Source organism: Eptesicus fuscus, chromosome 8, assembly GCF_027574615.1.
Source record: "Eptesicus fuscus isolate TK198812 chromosome 8, DD_ASM_mEF_20220401, whole genome shotgun sequence".
NCBI classification, from domain to species: domain Eukaryota; kingdom Metazoa; phylum Chordata; class Mammalia; order Chiroptera; family Vespertilionidae; genus Eptesicus; species Eptesicus fuscus.
Genome location: NC_072480.1, coordinates 86,132,258 through 86,159,764, shown reverse-complemented (window position 1 = coordinate 86,159,764; position 27,507 = coordinate 86,132,258). Strand labels below are relative to the sequence as shown.

The window sequence follows — 27,507 nt, the reverse complement described above, 5'->3', positions numbered from 1 at the left end:
GTAGATTCCGGAGGTGGGGACTGAAGTTGGGACAGGAGTTGTGTTCTGATGGAGATTTTAAAGGAGAGCCTAATTTTCTAAAGCTGAATTTTAAATGTTGATAGGACGTACTTGAAGTTGGTGCTCATGTATTTCCTGGAGCTGGGGTTTTCTATTGAATTCCCTACCCACACAAGTACTCTGAGGAGCAGTGGGGAGGGAGAGCAGATTGACTTTTCAAGGAATATGACAGTTAAAAAAATAGATGAGGAAAGAAAGTATAACTCTAATTCCCAGTCCTGGCAGGAAATATCTCTAGGGTAATTATGGCTGAGTGCAATTCCTCTGCAACTCTTTAGTTAACTATCTCTAAGTGTAGTTGGAGCGTACAGATAGTGTCCTAAATTGACACTTGAGGTAAAAGAAGTCTCTCATGAGACTGTATGCTATTATAACCATATAATATATATGGTTATTCACATGTAAATTTAATAATTCTATAGCTCTTATATTTGTTTAATGGTGGTTTTTCAGAGTCTCCTTTGCAGTAGATTCCTGGGTGATTAGTGTTATCATGTCAGTGTTATTTATTCTAGATAGGAGAAAAACTTCAGAGAGACTAAGTGATCCTTGAGAGCTTACCTAGTAACCGTGACAGAGCTAGGAATTAAATTGCTGTTATGTGACACACTGTGTATAATGTTTCACATACTTTCTCAAATGTTATATCAGTACACTCATTTTGAAGTTATCAGCATTAGCTGAGGAATGGATGTCTGCCTATCTCTAGCTAATTACAGTTGGCCTTCCATATCTGTGGGTTCTGCACCATGGATTCAATCAAACTGGGATCAAAAATACTTTCAAAAAGTTACAGTGTTGCTGACATGTAATATGTAGTCAGGCTTACAGTGATTACTTCTATACTGAAGGACATACTTTTTTCTCATCATCATCCCTTAACACAGTATAACAGCAATTTACATAGCATTTACATTGCAGTAGGTATTACAAGTAATCTAAAGATGATTTAAAATAGAGGGAGTGTAGGTGCTATGCAAATACTAGGCCATCCTATATAATAAAAGGCTAATGTGCAAATTGTCTCCTTGACCAGGAATTCAACTGGGAGATCAACTGGGAGTTCGACCAGGGGGCGGGGCCGGCCGGCCAACCATCCACAGCCCCTCCTCCCAGCCAGTTCGGCCCAATTGGCCCTGATCAGGGCAGGCCAGCTGGACCTCACCTGTGCACGAATTCATGCACTGGGCCTCTAGTTTTATATAAGAGATTTGAGTGTGGATTTTGGTATCTGCTGGCAAAGGGGTGAAGTAAGGCCTGGTCCCCCCAAACTGCCCTCCCATGCAGGCCTGGTCTTCCCCACTGCCCTCCTCTTCAGGCCTGGGTCCCCCCAAACTGCCTTCCCCTGCAGGCCTGGTCGCTCCCAACTGCCCTCCTCTGCTGGCCCAGTCACCCCTAACTGCCCTCCCCTGCAGGCCTGATCACTCCCAACTGCCCTCCCTTGCAGACCTGGTCCCTCCCAACTGCCCTCCCCTGTTGGCCTGCTCGCCCACAACTGCCCTCCCCTGCTGGCCATCTTGTGTTGGCCATCTTGTGTCCACATGGGGGTGACCATCTTTGACCACATGGGGGTGGCTATCTTGTGTGTTGGAGTGATGGTCAATTTGCATATTACCTCTTTATTATATAGGATTATAGAAAGAAATATAAAAATATTGAAGAATTATCTAGTCTATTGAACAGAAAGTTTTTGTTTTCCAACTTAAACTATAAAATAAATTATTAATCATTACTCTATATCAGCTGTTTTCATTTTATGGGAATGTTGGGGGTCAGTGGTGAGAATCTGGCTGTGTGTGTATATGTGCATCTGTGTGTGTGTGTGTGTGTGTGTGTGTGAGTGTGCACGCACACATGTTACCTATGGCTGTTAATTATCTAAGAAAGGCAAATGCTCAAGTGAAGGGAAACAGATGATGGTTCCCAGTGAATATAAAAGCTGTGTTTGTACTGCTGCCAACTCTTTGGGAGAGTTTTATATCTGTTGTTAGAGAAAAATACTGCAAAACATCAATGAAAACCTTCAAATGAAATCCTGAAAACTATGATTTATATCTCTTTGTCATCCAAAATAGAGACAAATATTATTTATGAAGACTAAATATTTATGTTTCAATGCTGCAATATTTAGTACTGATAATTATTTCTGCACCATGTTTGTATTAATCCTGACCATGCTAACTCAGAGTATGAACTGTTAGTGATCATTGTCTGTTTACCAGTTTTTAGGCAATTGGTTATTGTAATTTACTTGCTGTTATTCAGAAAACCAGCCATCTTCAAACATTTTAGAGGCATCTATGTATAAAAATATTAATTATATATAAAATATTTCTTTTCACTTGGATATAACCATGTTAACTTCAAACCCAACATGTTTATATGGAGATCCTCAATTTCTTGGGTAAACCAGTGTTTCCTGCTGACTTCTATTTTTTGTTGACATAATTACTATTCCCCTCATCTTGGAACCTCAAAGTCTTTAGTGTTGCCTCTCATGTTACGCATATTTAGTCTGTCACAATATCTGGAAATTCTCTCTTCCTCTAATGTTTTACTGCCACATTTTTAGCTTTATTTCTAGCACCTCCATCTCAGAGCAATATATACATAGGGCATAGTTTTCCTCTCTGCCTACCATTTTTCTTTTTCCTGACCATCCTGTGCCTCAAAGTTGCTCCATCTTTTGGCATGTGCAAACCACTTAGTGAAGATCCAGGGTACGGATAGATGAATTATAGGTAAAATTGAAAAATATTTGTCACAATGAAAAATAAAACTATTTTAAACTATAAAATAGCAATTATATAATGAAAACAACCATCCTAAAGTGAGGGTAAGGAGTATTTTGATACTTGCCAGGATATTGATAACCAGCTCTGTGAGCATTTGAACACTAGACTAGATTCCATACAGAGTCTGTTTCTTCACTTACTCTTTTTTAAAACTTTAAAAAATTATTACATTTATTGGGGTGACATTGATTAATACGATTATATAGGTTTCAAGTATACATTTTTATGACACGTGCTCTGCACATCGCATTGAGTTTCTAATAATTAGAAAGAGCTAACTGATAAGTCATTGTGAGGAGCAGCAAATGTTTGGTGGTCTGTCAACTAGTTCTGTTTTTTTCTGATCATAAGAGGATTCAGAAATTATGGGGAGAGTTTTCACTGATAGATCCAATGTCCCATCAGGAACTAATTAGGTTAAGGGCATGTCCTTCTCAAAAATGGCTGGAATGTTGAATATATCAACACAGAAAATAACTGACCAATAGAATTTCTAATGAATACTTCTTTGGATTTATCTGTGGTAATTATTTCTTTATATTCAGTTTTGGCATTCAGATGGATTAAATATGGCCCACAACAAGCACTGGTTTCTTTCTACAATAATTTTGGAATGACTTTAAATAGTCAGATAAAAACTCTTTACTACCAATTTATTTATATCAAATTTCAGCCTTCTTAGGAACTTTTCCTCTTTCTTACTAAGTGCTAAAAATTTCAATGCATTGCTTATGAAATAATAGAACCAGGCTCCTCCAGATATTGGCTATGCCACTGATACAAGACATTGGGAATTAAAGATATATTTTTATCAGACTTTTTCTCACTTACTGTTTCAAAAACTCATTTAAAGATCTCTACTCTTGACAGCCTGAGTTCTTGAGTATGAGAAAACAAAATCTTCTGTTCTCTATGCATTTTCTTCCACAGCATACTGGAAATTCTTGGCTATGATCTGATTATATTCACAGCTTTCCTCTTTCCTTCAAACTTCAATCAAGTTCAGAAGGCATACTTAGACTTTCAACTGTGAATAAAGCAGCATTGAATTGCCCCAAGGTGCAATTCCTGTTATTCATGTGACAGCATCTTAGTGCTAAACATACAGGGTGGGACAAAAGTCAGTTTACAGTTGTTCTTTTGGAAAATAATACAATAATTAATAAATAATAACAGAAGAATAAAGTCTGTGTTTCACATACTCAAAACTGTAAGCCTACTTTTGCCCCACCCTATATTGATGGTACTCAGTCAATATCGATCCTAATGTACTTTTAAACTACAAGGCTTTCAAAATTATTATCAAGAATTTTTCTCCCCCTGGCATTAGTTTTCAGTGATGAAGCAAATAAAGGTCAATAATTTCTCCTTTCTACACATATGATCTGCTTTATGCTGTGAACATCTCTGATTTTGCACAACTCTGAAGAAAAATATCTGCTAGGCAACAGAGTAATTAATAGTAAATGTTCTTTCACATTGTATTCCACTGATATTATCCATCTTCTAACAGTATCATTTCATAAAGGATTTGGCAATTAGTTTATTCTGCTTTTTTTCCCCAATATTACTAATTGCTTCCGAACTTCCTTGCGATTTGAAATGATGCCTCTTTAGTTTTGGTCTTTTCACTGCCTTTATGAGAAAACTCGAAAGTTTCTTAAAAGTGTTTGCTTTTCACTTGTTTTGGAAAAACTAAATAGATGTCATTGTAAATTACATTTCAATTTAATTTTCCTGCCTTGAAAATGATAAGACATTTTCAGTGTCTTCATCCTACTGACAACTTTGTACAACAGGCGACACACTGAGGACCAGGGATGACAGATGGCTGGTCCTGGAAATCCAGTCTCAAGATTTTCATCACTCTTCTTCCTGTTTCCTTTTGTGCTACTCGCAAAAAATCATTCACTAATAGAGAGCTTGGTCTACACATACTTAGATTCACTGTTTATTTTTCTCTGAAAATATCTTTGCTATTTACTTTGACAACATTTTGCCATACTGTAGTACTACTAGTATTTTCATATTTTACTACTTTTACATGTTCAATGGATTAATTTTAAGCCATTAATTCATTTTTGGTATGAATTAGTACTATTAAACACAATAAAGTGTCTTTAAATAAGAAAAAATACAGAGTCATTAAAAATAGACACTAGTAAGCACATTATGTGAGAATGAATCAGCTGGAATTAACAGTGCCCTGTTTGCCAGATATTACCAGAAATAGCCGGTCTACATATTCCATGTATGCATGATTTTAAAAAAATGTAAGAATGATTAAGAACATGACACTTTTTTATAAGAATATAATTAATCTTACAGTTCAAATCTCAAAATGTTAGATTATTGGCAACCACTAGCTCTTCACAGGTTTCACATTGAAAAGCAGTGACTTATATCTTGGCTTATTTTATTTATCAAGGTACTGTCATTTAAAAAACAACAACAAAAGTAACCTTTTAGTGGCTCTGATAGTCTATGTGATAAAGTCAGAACTCCTTAATCTGATATTCAAAGTTTTATCTAAAGGGGCTCCATCTGACCTATCTAGGCTGGTCCTATCCCTTAGGTGCACCCAGGTCTTACACTCAGGATGTCCATTCAAAGCTCATTCACTTCTTAACAGTTTAAGGCAGTTGTTCAGAATCTCATCTTTCTTTCCCTTTCCTCTATAACAGAACTTGTTTGCAAAAAATGGACCAGGAATCTTGGCTTTGTTCTGTATGGATCAGCTCAAGTTCTTGCTTGTGAATAGGAATGGGGTAATGGAGGCAAATTTAAACAGTATTTTAGAATCAGGACTCAATCCTCTTTCACTAGTTTGTACTTACTGCTTCCCCAAGTATGCCCTTTGCTTATTTCAACTTAAGCTTACAAGTTCTATTCATCAGAAATATTTCTCTGTCTTGTCTGCCTGGTCAAATTCTTCAAGTCTTCACTCCCGTCTCACTTCCTAAATAAAATCTTGTGGGACAACCTTGGCTGAACTGCCTTATTGTCTCTATAATTCTTTTTAAAATTACTTTCATTGCAATTCTTTAGTCAGTGGGTTGCTTTGAGAGCATATATTATGTTACCTGGAAATTATACTTAAATTGTTCACTATCCTTCAATTTCAATCATTGTCAGTTGCCCAAAACTAGATTATAAGCACCTTGAGAGCAAATGTTGGCTTATAAGCCTATGCATCTATCTGCTCCAGGGTTTTGGCACACTCTGAGTGATTAACACATATTATATTTGAGTCAGTCTGGTGCCAAGATTTTCCCACACTCATATAAAATAGATGCAAGAATTTAAGCATAATAACATGCCTCTTCAATAGAGCATTCTATTCAAAACTTTTCATTCATTCTTTATCACAGTCTCATCATCAGATTTGAATCAGTGGCATTTTAATTAATCTATTTAACAAATGTTAATATTATGTACAGTATGTGCCAGAAATTTTTCTCTGCACTTTACAAATGTTATCTCATTTTATTTTCAAGACAACCTTCTTCAGTAGGTACTATTATTATTCATATTTTATATAGGAGGAAGCTGGTTTACTGACAAGTAACTTAACCAAAGTCATAGAGCTAGTCAATAATGAGCCAGTATTTGAACCTACATTTTAACCACTGAGCTCTAGGAATTTAGGAAATAGATATCTCTTAGAAATAGGCTTCTCTCTCTTTGTGTATGACATCCCTATAGGCTAGAAATTAAATCACTGAATCAAAAATAACCATCTGCATTTTAGTGAAAAGAAATTAAGATATTTTAAGTAGGCATTACATCAGAGATTCCTAGTGGACATGAAAGACATAGGAATTCAAAGCCTAAAAAATGGTCTAATCTGAGTCCTATGAGACTTTCTCTGCTAAAAACCATTTTGCCTTGGGTCATTATCCTGGCAATGTGCTATAGTGCCCAAATTCTGTATAACACTATAATATCTTTTGAAGCAATCAGCTTAAAGGGTGTATGCATCAGAGACTCCTCAACAGCCTCCTAAAGAGGAAGGTGCTCCCAGCTGGTATTCATTAGGAGCAGTTTCTGCTTGGCCATCTTCCTTAGGACCTATGTGACCTTCACATAGGTCACATATTATTTGGTGCCTTTCAATCTGGGCATAAATTGGGCTGGATTTCCCTGAATAATGAATGAAGCAGTTCAGCCTCTTTTACTAATTAGCACTGGAAATTGTTTACCAGTTCTACTGGCTTAGTCACCCCTCACCTCTCAAGAATTTTTCTGGAACACTCTTTCAATCTCTGGTGGGAGGAACACCATAACACATCATACTTTGGATTCCAGCTGCCATTCACATCACCTCAAAATCTATGTTTCTATTTCTCTCTTCTCTTTTTAAAATCTAGAAATCCTTGAATTTTTTTAACTTAGGACTTTCAAAAAACAATTTTGTCCCCTTTATTAATATGGTGTGTATTTTCTAAGATTTTCTTATAACTAAAGGAAAATCTAATTGGATCTAGAAAAAAACTTTTATCTATGTATGCCCATTGACTATGTTTATGCAACCCAAGGAGAGTATGGAATTGGGGATTATTTGCAGTATTAGAATAGTATAAAATCAAATGTAATTAATTCTGTTACCAAGAATGTGTCTAGTTTTCTCTGAAACTGTCATAAGGATTAGGTCTAAATTAAATAATCACTTCCAATCAGTCATTTCTGGAAAACTAATGAGGCTCCATGTTTTCTTCACAATATTGCATAGATTTTTTGCTTCCTTTAAATATAATGGTTTGGGTTTCCTGTCTTGTATTTCTTACTTCAAATCCATCCTGTGGTTGTACCACCAGATTAGTACTCTACAATAGTTCTTTGGTTGTTAATATATAGCAATTGCCTTCTGATTTACTTAAAAATATATTTCATCCAAGATGAAAGAGCAATAAAGAATTGGTGGATAGTCTTCTACAAAGAGTTAACATATTGAAATTTCCTTGTGATGGAACATGACAGTATTCTATGCAAGTAGCAATCTAGGAATGGCTGGAAAGGAATTATTAAATATGCACATGCAAGAGAAAACGCTTTTTCTACCCACTAACTGCCTCCAAAGCAGCATTGTATAAGGTGGAGAATTGGAGTGACTGCTTTAGAATAGTGGTCCCTAACTTTTGGAACTAAGGTGCTAACCCAGAAGACGTTTATGTTTTTGTCTTGAAATCTGTGGAGTGAATAATATTTTGGTACCTAGTGGGGAGAAGGAAAAACAAAAATAAAAATGGCTATTCAGTGACTTACCATCATAGAGATTTGAAAATTGTTTGTAATTGGTACCTTGATATGTTAATGGTAAAATCTTCTATTCATATTGCCTAAATCTTTAAACAGTTTCAAATTATATCTTTCTAAGCAGCAATTCTTAGAGCCCAGTTGTTATATCATGCTATTTTCTTGGTTGAGTGATTAAGGCAGTAATATTGATAAGGGTGAACATCATTTATTGGATTCTTCATTTTACCTCTCCATTGCAAGCACATTCCATGTAATCACATGTTGATGATAAGATATTCCAAATAGCTGAACTCAGTGGTTTATATTTTCACTAGAGAACCAGCACACGAAATTCATGCACAGGTATGGTCTCTAAGCCTTGTCTGTGATCAGGGCCGATCTTCCCTGGCTGCCAGTAGCTAGACCCGCCCCCCCCCCACCACTGATGGTGGTTGCCCTCTGTGTGGGGGTAACCAGCAGGGTGATCAGGGCCCCGCTTGCTTGCACCCATCTTGGCCTGGCGCTGCCCACGTCCACCGCCACTCACCCCGGTTCCCCTTTCCCCATTGGGTGATGAGACTGCTGGCCTCGGGGGAGGGACTGAGAGGTTGGCCAGCAGGCCACAATCGGGCCACTGGGGCCTGCGGGCTGGGGGCAGCTCCTGGGTTGAGCGTCTGCCTCCTGATGGTCAGTGCACATCATAGCAACTGATCTTTCTGCTGTCCGGTTGATTTGCATATTACACTTTTATATATATAGATGTTTAAAGTCTCCAGTGATATTTTAAAGGTAGAAGTGTATTCTCCCTAATACTTCTTAAAACTCTGTCTTAAAACCCTTGATTGGGAGACACTATTTGTCTTGTTTCTTTCCTACTTCTCTGACTTTTCTTGAGTTTTTTACTGGTTTCCTCTCATTCTAAATAAGAATGGTTGACCCTTAACCCTATGCTCATTTTTTTTTTATATCAATAGATCTCAATCTGGGCATTGGATAAGATGGTGGGCAGTGTGCAGAGGGGAAAATATATTGTATTGAATGTTTTTTTTTTCAGACCAGCACACATGTCCCAACATATCTTTCTCACACTAATAAATTAATGGAGAGAGGGGCAAAGACTGCTATATTTTCAGATTTCCTCATAGATATGCCTATCACATTGAGGGACACTATGGTAAAATTCTTCTTACAAACTTTATTTTCAGTGAAATGTCCTCTCTGTATCAAGCTTTCCAACTGTGTGCTAGAAATTTTCACAATTATTTCATTATTTCATGAAGCTACTTCATTTTTCTGTATGTTATTTTTTCTCTTTGATAATGAGAGACTTATCACTGTTCTCCCAATCGTGTGGGTTTGGAGTCTGAGTCATCACTGAGCTCCCTATTTTACTGTCTTCTGTCAACCCTCCTGCATTCTGGCAATTATCAAATCTTGCTGAAATTTCCTTTCCCTGTCTCTATTGTCCTTCTTTTCCATGGTTACCAATACCACTCTTGTTCAGGTGCTCTTCCTTCTTCCTTTAATTATCACGGCAGCTTCCAGTTGGTGTTCATATCTGGTATTTCTTACTTCAAATCTGTCCTGTGACTACAACCAGGTTAGTATTCTGCCCTGGCCCCTTGACATTTCAAATAAAAATAGCATGCTCACTGCTCTCATGGAGCTTTTAGCCCTGGGAGGGATTCAGATAGTAATCTGTTCATATCATAATTAAATGTAATTTTAAATAGGAGCTTACAAAAAGGGAATATGTGCGGGAGCCCCTTTCACGTCCCACATGTTTCAGGGTTCCCATTCAGGTCCAGTTTCTGGAGAAGGCCGCAATCAAAATGAAGAGACTGGAAAAAAGTTAATTTGGGTAGATGGGGGACCAGGCGGGAGTCCACCTCTAGCGGGAGGACTACTCACTGCTCTGGCCTTTGCTATCCCTTTTATTGAGGTTCTGAGATACACCCATATCCTTTAGGCAGGAAATTCCAATAATAGACAATCAGCAAAAATTTACATATGATTAACAGGTGAGAGTTGCTTTAACTACCAATGTCTCAACTAAACAATGAGTGACTAGCTCTGACCATTCAGAGCGATTAAGGTTGACCAAAGCATTCCTGATTCCCTTTTCACATTTAACTTCAAATGTCTCAACTAAACAATGAGTGAATGGCTCTGACCATTCAGAGCGATTAAGGTTGACCAGCATTCCGGATTCCCTTTTCACATTTAACTTCCAATGTCTCAATGTTCGGTTTCCGGCAAATATGGTGCTCTTACAGCCCAGGCAAAGGGATATCATCCAGCCAGAAGGTATATATGTGCCTGGCAAAGGGCTGGTGTTTAAATAATATATGGGAGTCATATAATAGATGTGGTAGGGATGATGGGTGAGGAAGGGTCTTTCATAAAAATGGGAGAGCATGTATACATATTGGGTATAATGGGCAGGAACATGGAAGTTTTGAGAATAGAAAACTGTGGTCTCAGTTTAAAGAGACAGTGGGAGAAGGGAAGTCAGTGAGCTGGTGATATGAGAGAGGGCAAGGTCATGTGTCTCTGATTAGGAGCCTATGTCTTTAGAGCTATAGAAATTCATTGAAAGTATCAAGCAAGTTAGTAACATGACCAGATTTGAAAAAATCATCTATTTACCAGGTAGGATACAATTTGGAAAAAGGTAAGCTATGGGGAGAGACCTCTGAAGTCTCCTACAAAGAGAAATCTGAAAATTTAGATCAGGTAATGGAAATGAAGGTAGAGATCATAGGAATGGGTTGAGAATCCCGAAGTGTAGTAGGAACTGGCAAAGCAGAGATGTGGAGAGAATCACTCCCATTCCCACAGAACAAGAAGTGCTGGGAATATGTTTCCATGCATCCAGAGGATTAGGAGTGATTTGTGATATTTGTTTGGAATGCGAAGTTTATTGGAATAATGGCACTAGAAAGGTAGGTAGGGACCAAGTTATGAAAATCCTTATTTTGTGGTTCTGATGGCAAAGAGAGTGCCTGGAGGACTTTGAGTGGGGCATCACAACCAGATGGGGTCTAGAGAAGTCTTTCTGGTAGTATTGGGGATGGCCTTTGTGGGGTGAGACAACACAGTAAGAGATCACGGGAATCTAAACTATGGCCAAGCAAATGGGTATGAACAGGAGGGACTAGATCCAATAGATGTGAAAGAAATGGAATCACCAGTATTTGGTCACTGATTGCATGTAGAAAGGAGTTGCTCAGAATGAATCTGATTTCTAGCTGAGACAAGGAGGCAGATGATGGTGTCATTCACTTAAAGAGGCACTACATTGGGAGAAGATTTTGGAAGAAGGTGCTGAGTCTAGATTTGTTTAAACTTTCTCATTACCTTCTCAACTCCACATTTTTTTTCTTCTTCTGTTTCTCCATCTGAAATCCATGGTCTGTTGTTTCCAGTAATTGTTTGGTTGGCTTGGTTATGAACAAAAGGACCTCTTCAACTCTTGTTTCATGCCTCTTTTGAAATTAATTGAGAAACTGCTATTTTTTCTTCATGTAAGACGTTTAATTATCTTTCATTTAACTCCCAGAGGCTTTTGGGCAAAGATGCCTAGGAAGTAATTGTTAATAACCAACATGATTATTTTGGGCATGGCAATATGGAAATTCATTCCTGTCAAATAATCAGTGCCAGTTTCAACTGGCAGTAGTTCTCAAAGACTGAAGAAGGGAGTCTTTTGCCTCCATTAAGAGAATGCTGTGCCTTTCTCTTCCACAAAGAGTTGACTCACTCAAGGTTGGCACACAGGACCTGACTCAGTTTATATGAATAATTTTATATAAATTTAGGCTTAAAATGAACATTAGCATTTACATAGTCCCCTGGACAAATATTGTCCTATAGATTATATCCCTGGAATCTTTTCAAAACATTGAGTCATTAATTGAAAAACTCCACTAGAGAACTGCAATCACATTTCCCACATGTTTATAATTTAGTCATTTGTAGAAAAAATTTTAAAAGTGTTTCACTTCAGAGTGCTGCTTTAAAGTATTTAACTACTAGCGTGATAAAAGTACAACCCATGGAGTTAAATTCCTGATCTGAACCCCAGATCTATTAATGTTTAGCATTTGTATTATAGACCAGTCATTTTAACCACGTGGGTCTCATTTTCCTCATTCATATTAGTCTCTATTAATATTTAATTAAATATTAAATTCAAGATTTTAATCTTCAAGATTGAAATCATCAATGAAAAAAAAAGAAAATAAAAAGGACAGAAGAGTGTTTGTAGAAGACAGAAGGAGAAGAGAGAAAAAATATATAAAGTAACTATCAATTTGCTAATATAGTTGCTGAGTAGAGTTAAAGACTGCAGTAGTGGGTAGAGGTCATATTATACGAAGGATCGTATATTCCAAATTTAGGAGTCTCTGTTTGACAGATAGCCTTTAATCCTTATGCCCCAAGTCATACAAATATAAAGACCAAGGAGGCATAGGAAATAGACCCTTCTATCTCAAAATTATAAGGTTTTTCTCCTGAAGGGCAAAACTTTACTTGGAATAAATATGGCAAAATACAGAATAGTAAATTCTGAATGATACAAGTTCCTGAATTATGAGAAATGTAAAATTAATATTATTGCCTTCATAAAAACTTTTAAGAAGAGAGCATACTTTGAGTGTTTTATTTATTTTTTGAACTTCACGTCTTAGAAAACAGCTCCAGTTTTTCCTGATTCTCCATTCTAGTGATTGCAGTTTCCTCTCTCAAAACCTACTTGATAAATCCCAGTTGGAATCCTGAAATGCTGGAAAATCTCCTTTAAAACTAGACAGATGGCAACCATCAGACATTTGGAACTCCTCCTGAAGGCTGAGGAATACTAGAGAAAGTATACTGAGTAATACACAACTTTGGTTAACAAATGAGGAATTGAGTGGATACCATCCTCATTTGCGCTGTCCTTGTGTGGGGACACCCAGGAGAATGTCGGTGTTGGGTGTCCTGACCTGGATGGGAGCTGTGTGACATCTGCGCCCTGCAATGCCAGCACTTGCTGAGAACCCCAACCTTTGTTTCTCCAACTCTCCCAGCCATGTATGTGAGGAGAAAAGCTAAACCATGATGGATAAGTCTGATCGCAGCAGCTCTGTTCACTGGTCTTGCAGCATTAGGCACATCGCCTTTGTGTACCTTTGGTCAAAAAGCATGATGGGGATTTTTGGCATCTTGCATTGTAAGCACATACATTTATTTGAAGAATTTTATTTTTTTTCTAGCTCATATTGACTGTTCAGTAGTGAAATTAACTGTTAAAAATCATTTACAGGGGGTCATTTATGGAAAGAAAGAATTATTTTTACCTTGTTCTCTAAGACTGCATAATGCTTGGAGGTTTGCCCATCCCACACCCTGTACTGAGATGAAACACCTTTTAAAAAAAAAAAAAGCTAAAAAAAAATGATCTCAAGTGCTATAGAGAAAGTACTAAACAATTATTAATAGTTGTTTCAGATATTATTTATAAGAATTGTGATGTCTGTGATCCTTCTTAAGGGAAGAAAAAAATATAAATAATTACTTGAAGGGATGGTTACATGAAAAGCAAGAGAAAGGAGAGAAAGAGAAGAGGTTAATCGGCGGGGAAGGTTGATTGTAGATCAAGCACGTTAACTCAAAGGCTAACATGGGCCAAATAAATAAACAAGGTTTAAGTTTATGTGGGCCACAAAAAAACAAAAGCTTCAATTTTCATAGAAACATAGGTTTATTTCAGTAGAGACATGCTGAATACAAAGGGCTGAATTAAATGAGTAATCATTAACATAAAATAATAGAACATTTTAATAAGAAATTAATATTTTTTCTTGAACATTAACTTACCAGACACTGAATAACTGCACAAATTAGTAAGTGTAATGCAAATAAACCTATTTTTCTTGTTCTCTGAAAGTGAAATATTTCCTGTTGCGCACACCAAACAAGTCAGTTCAAGACTAATGACATGGCAATCGGCTGCTAAAATATTCGCTGCTAGTATTAGTGGAGAGAAATGGTGTGCTTGCACATAAGGCATGTAAGGAAAATGAATTGCAACATGATTATAGTAATCAGTCATTAGTGAATGTTGTAGTTATTAATAATTATGTATAACAGGATATTGTAAAAGTTAAGTTACGATTTTTTTATTAAAACATTTCTTACATACCATTATTATTTTTTATTTTAATTTTTTTTGTTAGAACAACTCAGCAAAATAAAATTCCGTTTATTGTGGACAGCATTGTTTTACACATACATCAAACAGGCCAAAAAAAATAAATAAATAAACAGCAATTTCATAGACAAAAAAGGGGAAAAAAGAAATCTTTTTATCTTTGGCCTTTTTAACCATCTCATACAAACCAACTACTTATAGTACAGCTAAGTACATACACAAAGTTATTGGAATGCTCGGAATAAGATTGGTTTTTTGTTGTTGTTTTTGCTTTTTTTTTACAAGGTTTTTTTTCTCCTTTGAGATTACAATGAACATGGTCACACCACAAGTAAAGTCAGAAGTAGGATAGAGAATGCTCCAAAGGCTGGTTTGGTCATCCCAAGATCATTAAAAAATGGCTGACCCCTAACAATATGTACAAAAATATAAAATGTAAATAAAAAATACAAACAAATTTTCCTTTTTAAAGTACTTTTAAGAAAAAAAGCAGGGCCTTGGAAGTTTTGGTTCTTTTTTTCTCCCCTGTTGCAAATTCACGTTGTGGTTTTGGTTGGGTGGTGAAGAGCGCGTGTCCTCTGCAGGTGGCGCTGCCCACAGCGGGGGGTGGGCAGGCGGGCGGGAGTCTCTACTCGAAGGTGACCACGTTTAGATTCTGAGACGGGAAGTGGAGGGTGAATAGGTCACGCAGGCCTTTAACTTTTCCTTTTTTTGCTGTCTAGTCATCTTCATCAGTCTTCTGCTTCTTGGTGTCAACATCGGCATCCTCATCATCTTCAGCTGCCCGTTTACCTGTAGCTGCCTCAGCCTCCTCATCTTCATCTCCATCCTCTTCCTCACCATCACCTTCCTCTTCCTCTTCCTCCTCCTCCCCTCCTTCTTCCTCTTCTTCATCTACCTCATTGTCAGCCTCCGGCTCCCCATTTTCCTCATTAGCATTTCCATTCGCAGGTGCATCTCTTCCATTCTCTGCCTCCTCCACAACTTCCTTCTTCTCCTTTAAGTCCTTGGTGGTGATCTCGGAGCTGGTGTCCACGGCTGTGTCTGACATGGTGGAGCACGCCGGTGATCCTAAGCAGGGGATTTTTTTTAAAAAAGCGAGAGTTGGAGGACTCTGGTGAAGAAGCTGCCAGAATCCACAGCGGTGGAGGAGGCGCGCGGCTGAGGTGGTTGCAGCAAGCGGAGAGGAAGCCACAGGAACAATGCAAAGATGGCTTTTCAGAGCAGCCAGTGGGGTCTTACATACCATTATATTGGCTGGGCTGCAAAAGTATTCCTTGTGGGCTGCATACGGCCCATTGACCGCGAGTTTGACATGCTTGTTGTAGACTAAAAACTCAGGAATCTAAGTTCTATTTTTGGTGTTCTATTTAATACTAGTAGCCCATTTGCACGAAGATTCGTGCAATAGACCTTCATTCATCTGGCTGCCTGCACCAGTTTTCTGCCGGCACCGGGGACCCAGGCCTTGGCTGTGGCCACCGCCTTCTGCTTTCTTTCAGGGTCCGGGCTTGGCCCTGGGCGGTGGCCTTGGGCTCGGCCGCACCCAGCGTCCCTGCGACCCGATCGCAGGAGCTGACCCCCAGTGGTCTCCTTCGATCGGCGCAGGTGCCCGGCCTTGGGCTCCGCCACACTCCAACGTCCCTGCAACAGTTTCCTGGTGGGCGTGGTTGGTGGGCGTGGCTTGGGCGTGGCGAAGGTGCGGTCAATTTGCATATTTGTCTATTATAAGGTAAGATATTTTATTGATTTTTTACAGAGAGGAAGAGAGAGGGATAGAGAGCCAGAAACATCGATGAGAGAGAGACATCGATCAGCTGCCTCCTGCACAACCCACACTGGGGATGTGCCCGCAACCAAGGTACATGCCCTTGACCGGAATCGAACCTGGGACCTTTCAGTCCGAAGGCCGACGCTCTATCCACTGAGCCAAACCGGTTTCGGCTATTTTTGGTGTTCTTTTATACATCTTGCTCTTTGATCTAAAGTAAAGGAGTTAAAAAAATTTAGGCTAGCTTTTCTATCCATAATGAGCAAGCATTTATAGAAAGATGCAGATAATTCCCTCAATTGAATACACCTATCACATCTAAAGATTAATGCAAAACTCTAGGGAACCATTTCATAGCCACTAAAAGAAAGGTGTGATTAAATATAACTTGTTATTATTTATTACTAAGGGAGCCAGAAATGGATAAACAGAAATTACTTTTTCCGTATCTTCTTTCAGTCTCAAATACCTTCTCCCCTTAGATACTCGGTAGAATTTATAAAGACATTTGGGAGTATCTGCTACCTCAAAAGAAAACAAAAATATAATGTTATTTAATAGTTTCAAATATTTCATGATATCTAGTTGGTTCACTGTACACTTATGCTACATAAAAAAATCTAATTCATTGCTTTTCTTGAAAGGCTTTCTGTTTTCTGCAGAGATTGGATTTCCAAATCTATTTTAATGATTGCAATACTCATATTGTTCATTGTTGGGGCTGTCGTTATATTGCATTTCTTTGCAGAGTTATTGATGATGTTGTTGTGTTCTGTAGAATGGCACTTGGCAAAACATTGCTTCTTGATTTAAACTCTTCAGTGTAACATTCAGGGAAAATGGCTCTATAATACCGTTGTATCAACTCTTTTAGTAAATTATATTATTAGATATCCATTTATAACTTACCCTCTCAGTGATCTCAGTCAAACCATTTGATGTCTTGGTTTTACTTCGATGGGATTTCCTGTAGAAGTCGCTGTCCTTACTGATTTCATAGGGCTGCAGTGGTGTTCAGTTAGATGGTTTCTGCAAAGTTCATTTAACTCCTCTTGAGTGGAGTTCGTGTAATTGGAAGGAACTTTCTTCTAGTAGATTTCTCAGATAAGGGCAGGGGGTTGTGACTGCTTAAAGTGCATCATCAAAAGATCACTGGTAGTGAGGAATGAAAAGGTGGGCAAAGAGAAGAGGGAACCTAAGGAGCTCCTCTGCATAGCAAGTTCCAATTCACACCATGCTCCCTGCGAGGTAGCACCACACACTGCCTCCTGTAATATATCACTGGAAGCCAGAGAGTTCAAGTAACTTACCCAGGATACTTTATGCAACTGGTAAATGATGACACTGGCATTTGCCACAGGTCTGACTGGCTTCTAAACTTCACACTCTTTCCACAAAGTGATTGGAGACTATGGAAAACTGGGTATTTGTTACACAGATGGAAGTATCAACTGCACTAAGTTTTCATTTCAAAGAGGTTAAAGTTTAAAGCAACAGCAGGAGAAATGGATATGTGACGTTTGTACAAACTGCCTGGCTTTTGTTATCACGTTGCGTGCACACTACAGGCAGAGTGCATGAAGTAAGGCACACACAGATCAAACTTGTCCATTCATTCCACCGTGGGATGCGAACACAGCCCCTGCCTCCTATGTGCCTCTGTTATTTTGAGTCTAAATCTGAGGTAACCATAATACTCATTTGTGAGTATTTGAGTGATTTTATTTCATTTCAGTATTTGTGTTATTTTTACTCTAAATCTGAGGTAACCATAATACTCATTTAAGTTTGAGGTAGTCTAAAAATTAGGAGAACTACACATAAGTTGATAGACTATTAAGTTCAAAAGGCAAAAGTTATCAATGAAACAATTCGAGTAGAGTGTAATAATCTGACTCTATACCATAATAATTGAAATAGACTGTGAAATAAGACAAAATGTATTAGTGTAAAATTACAATTATGATACACTTTGCCTGTAGGATAGGTGTTAAATTATTCCCTAACATCAGTATTTTAAATAATTTCTTCTGTTCTAAATCCTAGTTAGGTAACTAATAGTAATGTCAAAAAAAATCTTAAATAGGTAGAGCTACAACCTTAGGTCTTCACACTCATTTTAAGAATAAGAAACTGTGGTCTCAGGAGATAAAATTAACTTATTCAAGGTTACTCTGTACTTTATAGCAAAAATACTTACATTCAGTACCTGTTCCCCCACACCATACCGCCTCATGCTACACCTACTATGTATAATACTATCTGTGCTGCCATTTCAGAATCACATTCTTTTATTCAGATGTTTCTGTCTTAGCTTTTCTTATTAAATAGTAGAAATATAAAGATTTTACTTTCATCTTTAGGAACAAATAATATTAACTGATATATGCAATGCTTTGCACAGAGAGAGTGAGCCACAGACAATTGAATGAATGACTGTAATTGAAAATTGGTTGATACTTTTATTTTGCAGCATTTGACCATAACTGAAGAGGAATGAGTACCTTGAGGGATAATGTATTTAGATGGATCACGGGGCCTTTCTCTCCCACATCCTCTTCAAACGGAAAGTACTTGACTCATAATTTCCACTGAAGGCTCTGCTCATATGGTCATCCTTGTTAGTGAGTGACCTAAGTACAGCCAATTTGTAGATTGGCCAAAAGTCTAAAAGTAACTTATGAGGACATTTTCTATCTAAAAAGGAATGATGAACAATTAGCTGAGCCAATCAAATATTTCTTACTCTGGTGCTGTAAAGACACAGAAAGAAAGAAAGAAATCTGAGACCGTAATAACAGGGATCATGAGAAGTCACACGGAAGTCAGAATGATGAGGAAGCAGAAGAGAGGAGGTAGGGAAGATAATAACACATACAGAGTAAAGAAGGTGATATCAATTAGCTCCAGCAGCTGTGGCAGGAATAAAAACCCATTGAATTGCCACATCCTATATAATAAAAAGCTAATATGCAAATCAACCAAACGGCAGAACAACCGGTCCTTATGACATGCACTGATCACCAGGGAGCAGACGCTCAACACAGGAGCTGCCCCCTGGTGGTCAGTGCACTCCCACGGAGAGAGCTGCTCAGCCACAAGCTGGCTTACCGCTTGCAAGTGCAGTGGTGGTGGCAGGAGCCTCTCCTGCCTCCACATCAGTCGGACATCCCCCGAGGGCTCCAGGATTGTGAGAGGGCACAGGGCGGGCTGAGGAAACCCCCGCCTTGAGTGCATGAATTTCGTGCACTGGGCCTCTAGTATCACAAAAGTGGAAACTAATAAATTTATGATTCTGAAGGCATGATAAGGTAGCCTGAATACTTGAGTGTCTTAGATCCCATGTTCTTCCAATTACATTTCATAAAAAGTCTGGGGTTATGCATTTACACTTCCTATGAAGTTCCTGAGTTTCAGTGTAATCCCTAATCTTTACTGTCACATGATCTTTAATCTTTAGAGTAACTTTTTTGAAAATGCCTATATGAGTTTCCATTGTGGATTAGGCAAAGCCTGGGGAGCTTATCAACGGGGATGTCACAATCCAAAAGCTTGCAGTTTCAGAGTGTCAGTCATATTTACCATGATCCTGAGTAGCAGACCCTTTATTTGAGCCTAGTTCAGTTTATACCACCTTTCATACAGCATAAGGCAGCAATGATAGAGATAATCTCTAGAGTAATTTCCAGTTACTTTTCCAAAGCTGTTATGCCTCAAGCACTTCCTTTAACTTTAAAGCTCAAGGTCTTCTTACCATTCTTGGCAAAATATTTGGAAGGAAATCTGGAACTTGGTTATTTCTAAATGAAAAAGAAAAAATAAAAGGAGAATTTGCTCTATACTGGGAAGGAACAGTAACATAAGTATGCCATTGAAAACCCCCATGCCTTATTCTTTCTTTTCTTTAAGGCCTTTTGTGGTCTTTGATATATTACTTTTGGCAATCTTGGTGCTCCAGAATTGGCCAATAAAATTGGCTGAGTCTGAACTATTTTGGAAGATTTGTTTGTGACTAGAATTTCTCTTGCTTGTTGGCCATTCTGGACTCTATGCTCATCTGAATTCTGTATGTCTCAAAGGTACTATGTCTAACAAGCAACTTTTTATTAATAACATAGTGATTGGTGGACACATTAGTAGAAATGAGAAGTAGTAGAAATTATATATCCATTTTCCTAATCTAGATTATGTTGTTTCAGCAAACTATGTTGTATTTAACTTTATTTGAATTATAAGTGGAATACCCATGGTAGGTTGTATTTACTAAATAGTTATTATGTACCAAATCATAGGTTATACATTTCAAGTTTTAAATTATGATTTGGAAGAGAGAGTTTTTTTAAATATATTTTATTGATTTTTTATAGAGAGGAAGAGAGAGCGATAGAGAGTCAGAAACATCGATGAGAGTTTGAAACATCGATCAGCTGCCTCTTGCACACCCCCTACTGGGGATGTGCCTGCAACAAAGGTACATGCCCTTGACCTGAATCGAACCTGGGACCCTTGAGTCCGCAGGCCGACACTCTATCCACTGAGCCAAACCGGTTTCGGCTGGAAGAGAGAGTCTTATAGGTGAGATAGGTAGAAATGCCCAAACAAAACATACCTGAAAGAAATTAATGCACAGTTGGATTATTTTGATAAATACAAATAGGATTACTATACCTAGAGCTTTTGTACATACAAGCAGGATGGATATTAATATTTGCATTATAGTTGCACTATAGTGGTAGAATGTAATTGGACAAGAAAAATATGTAGGCCAAGAATAAGAAGTTTTCCATTTTTTATCATATTTAACATAAGACAAACTATATTTTCCAAAAGAACTCTTTGTGGTAGACACTTTGCATCTGTTAACCAATGTGACATCAAATGACATCTATTTCCTCCTTTTGTGGCCATTCTAATCCTGGTCCTAGATTGGACGGGGTTGAAGTGTCAGCATGAAGTACAACGGCTTCTTGTTCAAAACTCTTCCAGGACTGTCATGCTTTTTAGTCCTTGTAGATGAGTGTCATGCATGATTGCCAAGTCACTGAAGAGAAAATGTTAGTATGGTGACCTTGGGCACCGATGTAACTACAGGATGAAATTCTTTCTTATTCTTTTCATACAGATAGGGTGAAGATCATTTGAACTGAGAAGAGCAAGTCCTAACTTACCAAGGAAGTATTGGTACTCTTCGGCTGTTGGTTTTTGAAATCTTGCTGATTCACTGTTTTGCAAGTCAGTTAGAAATGTTAATGGCCCCGTCATCACCTTCACTGCTAGCTGCTGCTTCAGAAAGGAAATACATATTGCAATAATTCTAATAATAAGAATAGAACCTTTAAAAAGGCTTGCATTTGCTTTTAATTTCATCTTGACTGTAGACTTCATCGTATAACCATAGGATAGTATTTTTTCTTCTGATGATGGATCCTCTAAATGGAGAGGAGCTTTTGGAATGCTCTATGTAAGATTAGATCCTGGAGCACTTATTCTTTCTGTTCTAAGGGGTTGTTTCATACACTGGAGAGCACATTTTCAATAACTGAGCAAATAAACTCCTTCCTCTACCTTCTCAGCTGTTGTTTCTCAGGAATGAGTTTGCTTTATTCTGACATCATCATCGTCATCATCATTATCATCACAATCATTTCAGTAACCAGTTAGTGAGCACCTTCTAAGTCCAGGTGCTGCTCTGGGCTATTTACAAATATTATCCTGCCTTTCACACCATTCTTTAACACAAGTGCTAGAATACTGTATGTACAGATGAGTGAAGCTACACTCAAGATCACATTCCGGTGGAACTTGGATTTGACATCAGAGCTATATGACTTGAAAGCTCATGCCCTTTCCTGTACCATATCTTACGAATATATATCACATCTCTCCTTTGCCTGTGGATAGGCCACCTATTATTTCAAATTAAACTTTTACTTAAATTTACTTATTTTTAAGATGTTGCTTTAGCTGTATTACCATACTGAAATGTTTCCATCCTTCTGCCCTGGGTTAACATATATTTTATCAAAGAAAAAACAATATTTACCAACTGTTCCCTTACCTTTGAGAGCCTAGCAGGAAAAGAAAAGCATAAGACCCCAAGTTCATGACACACTGCAAATTTACCAAGAGCATCTAAATGTTCAGAGAGAGGCAAGACAGATAGTTTGCATTAAAAAGAAAATGGGAGTAATTCAATTTCTTATTGGATTGGGTTGGCTTTCTGAAAAAGGTCCCCCAAAATGGAGAGTGTTTGGACCAAGTGACATGTTGCACTACCTAAATGTCATCTAAGGACAGGAGTGCTGATGTTCAATTTGAAGATGCCTGTACCTCTATGATGTCACCTCTACTTGCATGTTATGGAACCCTAACCCCGTGTGTCCTACCCTAGACATGAGAGAGAATTAAAGGTAACTGACTAGGGTAGCTTTGATGATAAAACTGGGAGCCAATTTCAGGCAAGGCAGACTGTGGAAAGAGTAGAACTAGAGTTGAAAGGGTGGAATTTTCCATAAGAAATATAAAGAGTTTTGGTACCTGACCCCTACTTACATGAATTAGACTAAACAGGTTTACCTATTCTGAAAATCATTCTAATCATATACCATTCACTCACTGTGGTTCCACATTTGAAAGCAATGTTGCCACAAAATCACCTATACTTTTAATAATTTTAGTAATGAGCAAAAGGCATTTCACAAAATAGTACATTTTTCTCAATCTTTGGCAGGTACAATTATCAACTTCATTATGAAATAGGATTACAACTAAATGTATAGTGTTGACAAGTGTGCAATAGTTTTTCCAAGAATAAATGAGTATTGAAGCATTTTAAAGTCTCCAAAAACTCAGAGAAGCCTAAGTGGGATCTCTTCCAAAACAATAGTAATAAGTTATCATCATATTATTCTGGAATGTACTCCATTAACCAAACCATTGGTCAGCCCATAAATATTTATTGAGACTCAAACTTTCAGCTATCCTGCAGGATGTAGAAGGATTGCAAGAATTAGCATCATCTGGAATGTAGCTTGCATTCCAGAATTAGGGGCAAAAGCAACACAGAGAAACTAAGGTTGAACCTGAGTAACAAAGTACACACTGAGTGGCTAGATTATTATGATCTCTGAATGCATAATAATCTGGCCACTCAATGTGTGTGTATGTGTGTGTGTGTGTGTGTGTGTATTAGAGGCCCGGTGCATGAATTCGTGCATGGGTGGGGTCTGGCCAGCCTGGCCAGGGGGAGGGGACATGGGAGGTTGGCTGGCCTGCCTGCTGGTCGAACTCCTGATCGAGGGGACAATTTGCATATTAGCCTTTTATTATATAAGATATACACTGAGTGGCCAGATTATTATGTGTTCAGAGATCATAATAATCTGGCCACTCAGTGTATAGTGTTGATTCATGTAGAGGTTGTCAGGGGGAGCTACATGGGGGAAACTGACTCTTGATTGTACTCATAAATGGCTTGTATAAGTAGAAAAGGAAACCTCTCTATTCATATCATGTAAAGGAAGCCATGTTAGTGGTATCCTATATAATAAATGCATAATATGCAAATTGACCAAATGGCAGAAGGACCTGTGGAACCACTGGTCACTATGACGTGCACTGACCACCAGGGGGCAGACGCTCAATGCAGGAACTGCCCCCTAGTGGTCAGTGTGCTCCCACAGGGGGAGTGCCGCTCAGCCAGAAGCCAGGCTTACAGCTGGCCAGCGCGGTGATGATGGCGGAGCCTCTCCTGCCTCCATGGCAGCACTAAAGAGCAGTGAGCTGAGCAGTAAGGAGCAGCAAGCAGGCGGGTAGACATCCCTTGAGGGCTCCCAGACTGCAAGAGGATGTAGGCCGGGCTGAGGGACCCCCCTCTCCCAGTGCTCAAATTTTGTGCACCAGGCCTCTAGTTAAATATAATATGCTTAAGGAGCATAGAAGAACAAGGCTGACAATTAGGAGAATATATATGAAATAGTTAGAAGCAAAATGAAAAGACCAGCATGAAGCTGGATAATAAAAGAAACTGAAATATAAATGTAGATGATTTACAGATGAGGTATTATAGAATTCTACACTTCAAATCTATGTAATTTATTCAGCAATGGATCCCAATAAATTCAATAAATTAGATGGTAATATAAGCAAGCATAGTCTGGAGTTGTATGGTAGATTAGATGCCTCCAAAAGGTTCACCTGTGAGAAGGCTGGTTGATAATACATTATATTTTCCTTCTGTGCTTCCACACAGAACCCTAACTCTGTAGTTGAAGACTTGGGTAGTCCCAAAATTCTTTTGGGTAGAAAAATGTGAACTACTCTGACTCAACTTCATTTAGAGGTGGGAAGGCCTCTCTCTGAGTGATACTATAAATTAAGATACTTGGCTTTAGGTTAAAATATTAAATTTTAATTATCACTAGCTTGTAAATAATATTTTATAGTTAAGGACCTTTCTTCTACCATCAGTGCAGAGATTCCAAGCTTTTTGGATTGAATTTGTTAAGCTCAGCAATTTCTGAACATCTAAGTGGGTTATCTAATATTACCTTTTCTTTTTCTAAGTTTTATTCCTTAATTATGTTACACTAGAGGCCCGGAGCACAAAAGTCATGCACTGGGCGGGGGGGGGGGGGGGGCGCCCAGCCTGCACCCTCTCACAGTCTGGAGCCCAGTGGGAGTGGGCCTAAGCCATCAGTCGGACATCCTTAGTGCTTATGCGGAGGCAGGAGAGGCTCCCGCCACCACCACTGTGCTCGGCAGCCGAGCGCTCCCCCTGTTGGAGCACACTGACCACTAGGGGTCAGCTCTTGCATTGAGTGTCTTCCCCCTGGTGGTCAGTGTGCATCATAGTAACCGGTTGTTCCTCTGTTCGGTCGATTTGCATATTAGCCTTTTATTATATAGGATTACCAGAGAACAATGTACTGAAGCTATTTTACTTTACATCCTCAAAGAAATTCCTTCCCAGAGTTATAATTTAATGTTCTGAGGTTGATATAAGCAATAGCACAGGAAGAGCCTGTTTATATTTCTACAAAACTCCAGTTGAAGACTTTATTTCTTTTTCTTTTTTATTTTTTTAAATATATTTTTTATTGATTTTTTTACAGAGAGGAAGGAAGAGGGATAGAGAGTTAGAAATATCGATGAGAGAGAAACATCAATCAGCTGCCTCTTGCACACTCCCTACTGGGGATGTGTCCGCAACCAAGGTACATGCCCTTGACCGGAATTGAACCTGGGACCCCTCAGTTCGCAGGCCAATACTCTATCCACTGAGCCATACCAGTTAGGGCAATACTTTATTTCTTTTGTGTGATGCAATCTCCCTCATATAAGGCTTTGCGTGATGACATTCTCAGGACTTAATGCATAGAACTGACAAGTTCCTCCTGGTGATCTTTGCAAACTTGATTTCATTAATGATCTGTAAACAGTTCATGGCAGTTTCTATTTTTCCTTGGCTATCAGGGAGCTCACAGCTAACTTGAGTTCACAGTTTGAGTAACAATCAGATTTACTACTCTACCCATTAATTCTGGTATAATTAATGTTTTTCATTCAAAACTAGTTTCTCTTTATTACTCTTTTTCTTAATTAGCTTGTTATACGTTCTTTAACATGGTAGGCTGCTTCCCATCCTCACTGGAAGACTATTTATTTGAAGTCTTTATATTTGTAACTACCAGTTTGTACTTCCTAATCTCTTTCATCCTTTTCACTCAGCCCACCACCCCCGTCCCATCTGTGAACTCTCAATTTAGGGTATTCTCTGTATCTGAGTTTACTTCTGTTTTTTATAACCACCTTTAAAGAATGGCTTAAAAATAAATATTTTTTGAATGCAAAGGAAAAATATAGAGTGCATATGGTAGCGATGTGACATTTGCAGCTTATTCACTCTTAAGAATAACTCTAATAAAGGTCCATGTTATGAAGTAAGTGAGGATTTCAGGAGGTGCATTTTTTTCACAGGTACACACACGGTCAAATGCACAGATGATAAATGTGTATTTGGAAGTTATATAACCCCCTACCCCAATTAGGGCAGAACTTTTCTTCAACCCAGAATATTCTCCCATGAGGCACAAATAACTCCTGCCCTGAGGCTAATGTACCTGAGTGAGACAAGTCGCTAGTAAGAGAACTGAACCAGCTATCTGCCTTCACAGTGGAGCTTGGTTTTGTATTTCTCAATTCCTTTTCTCACACAGGTTATAAGGAAATTATTTTAATTTAACAGTAAAATACTTATTCCAAGCTAGCCTATAAATATAGAAAGTAACCTTCCTCAAATCCTACCCTGTAACCATTCCTCTCTGTCCCTGTGAGTAAACCATGGGGTTTAAAAGGATCCTTTGGCATATATCCAATTTGCATATATCATATAATAACTTGCATATTTTCTCATGATATGAGGTTTCAGAAAATTTCCTGACATATCAATTTTCCCATATCCATTTTTCAGATATAAGGCTATAGGAGCTGTCCCAATGGCACGGCCAAGTAACGTTTGAACTCCTGGGCCCTGGGCCTACAGCCCATCTCTCCATGCATTATGCACTCAGTGTTCCTTTGTTCATAAGGAATCATTTTGATCTGAATTCTAAAGGCATTGGTGGGACCTTCAGGGGTGCCTCAGTTTCTGGCCCTGTTCCTACTGCCGGTGCTTAGGGAAATCAAATGGAAACATTGAGTTTTGAAAGCAGGGAAAACACCTGGATCTCTCTTCATTTAGCAGTTCAGCTGGAGGTGGTATAGACATCTCTCCACCTGCCAAAATCTTGCTAAGATTTCGAGGCTTAACTTCTTGCAGCATTTTCTATAAAGATTCTTCTCTGACCTTTTGTCCCCCTGCCCTTTGCTCCAAGCTGAATGAATTCCTTACTGTTAGGTGTGCATGTTGTGATTTCAACGCACTGCTATTATAGCACTTAGAAAAAAAATTTTGTAATAAGGTTCTTTTCTGTCTTGGATAAATCCTCTCACATTCTTCCTTCTTTTTGATTCTGAAGCCTTAATCATTTGTAGTTTCACTAATGAATTTAGGCATTATTTTTCTCTAAAATAGAGATCACACTGAAAATTATAGAATATCAAGCAGTCTGCCTAGGATACCTTGTAGCTAGCTGGGGAACCCAGAGCTCTGCACTGTGCCTCAACTTCACTTATTTTATAGCCAGATGCTCTCCTTTTAGAAGCTGACTGAGAGCGGGGCATCTGGGTTATGTTTGAATGCTGTGGGTTTTAAAGCCCAAAGTTTTGAATCTGCATGTGCCTTATTTCTGTGTTCTCAGATAATTTACTTACCTCTCTGACTCTGTATATGTTTTCTGTATATAGAGGTACTTTTTTTTCTCAGCAGTGGACTTGGAGAAAAAACACATTAGAAAGAATATCATATTAACATTATTATTGCAATTACATAGTAATATATACGC

General features: G+C 38.3%; 2 protein-coding genes across 2 annotated transcripts in view; one reads left to right on the top strand and one right to left on the bottom strand.

Moving 5' to 3' along the window:
- Window positions 1-27,507, top strand: part of NRG1 (neuregulin 1) — a 993,276-nt gene that overhangs the window by 309,756 nt on the left and 656,013 nt on the right. The gene's annotated exons all lie outside the window — the stretch shown is intronic.
- LOC114233245 (prothymosin alpha-like) lies at window positions 14,900-15,389 on the bottom strand. Its single transcript, XM_054720059.1, has one exon. It carries the CDS (start codon window positions 15,341-15,343, stop codon window positions 15,011-15,013), a length of 333 nt encoding a protein of 110 aa, XP_054576034.1. The 5' UTR covers window positions 15,344-15,389; the 3' UTR covers window positions 14,900-15,010.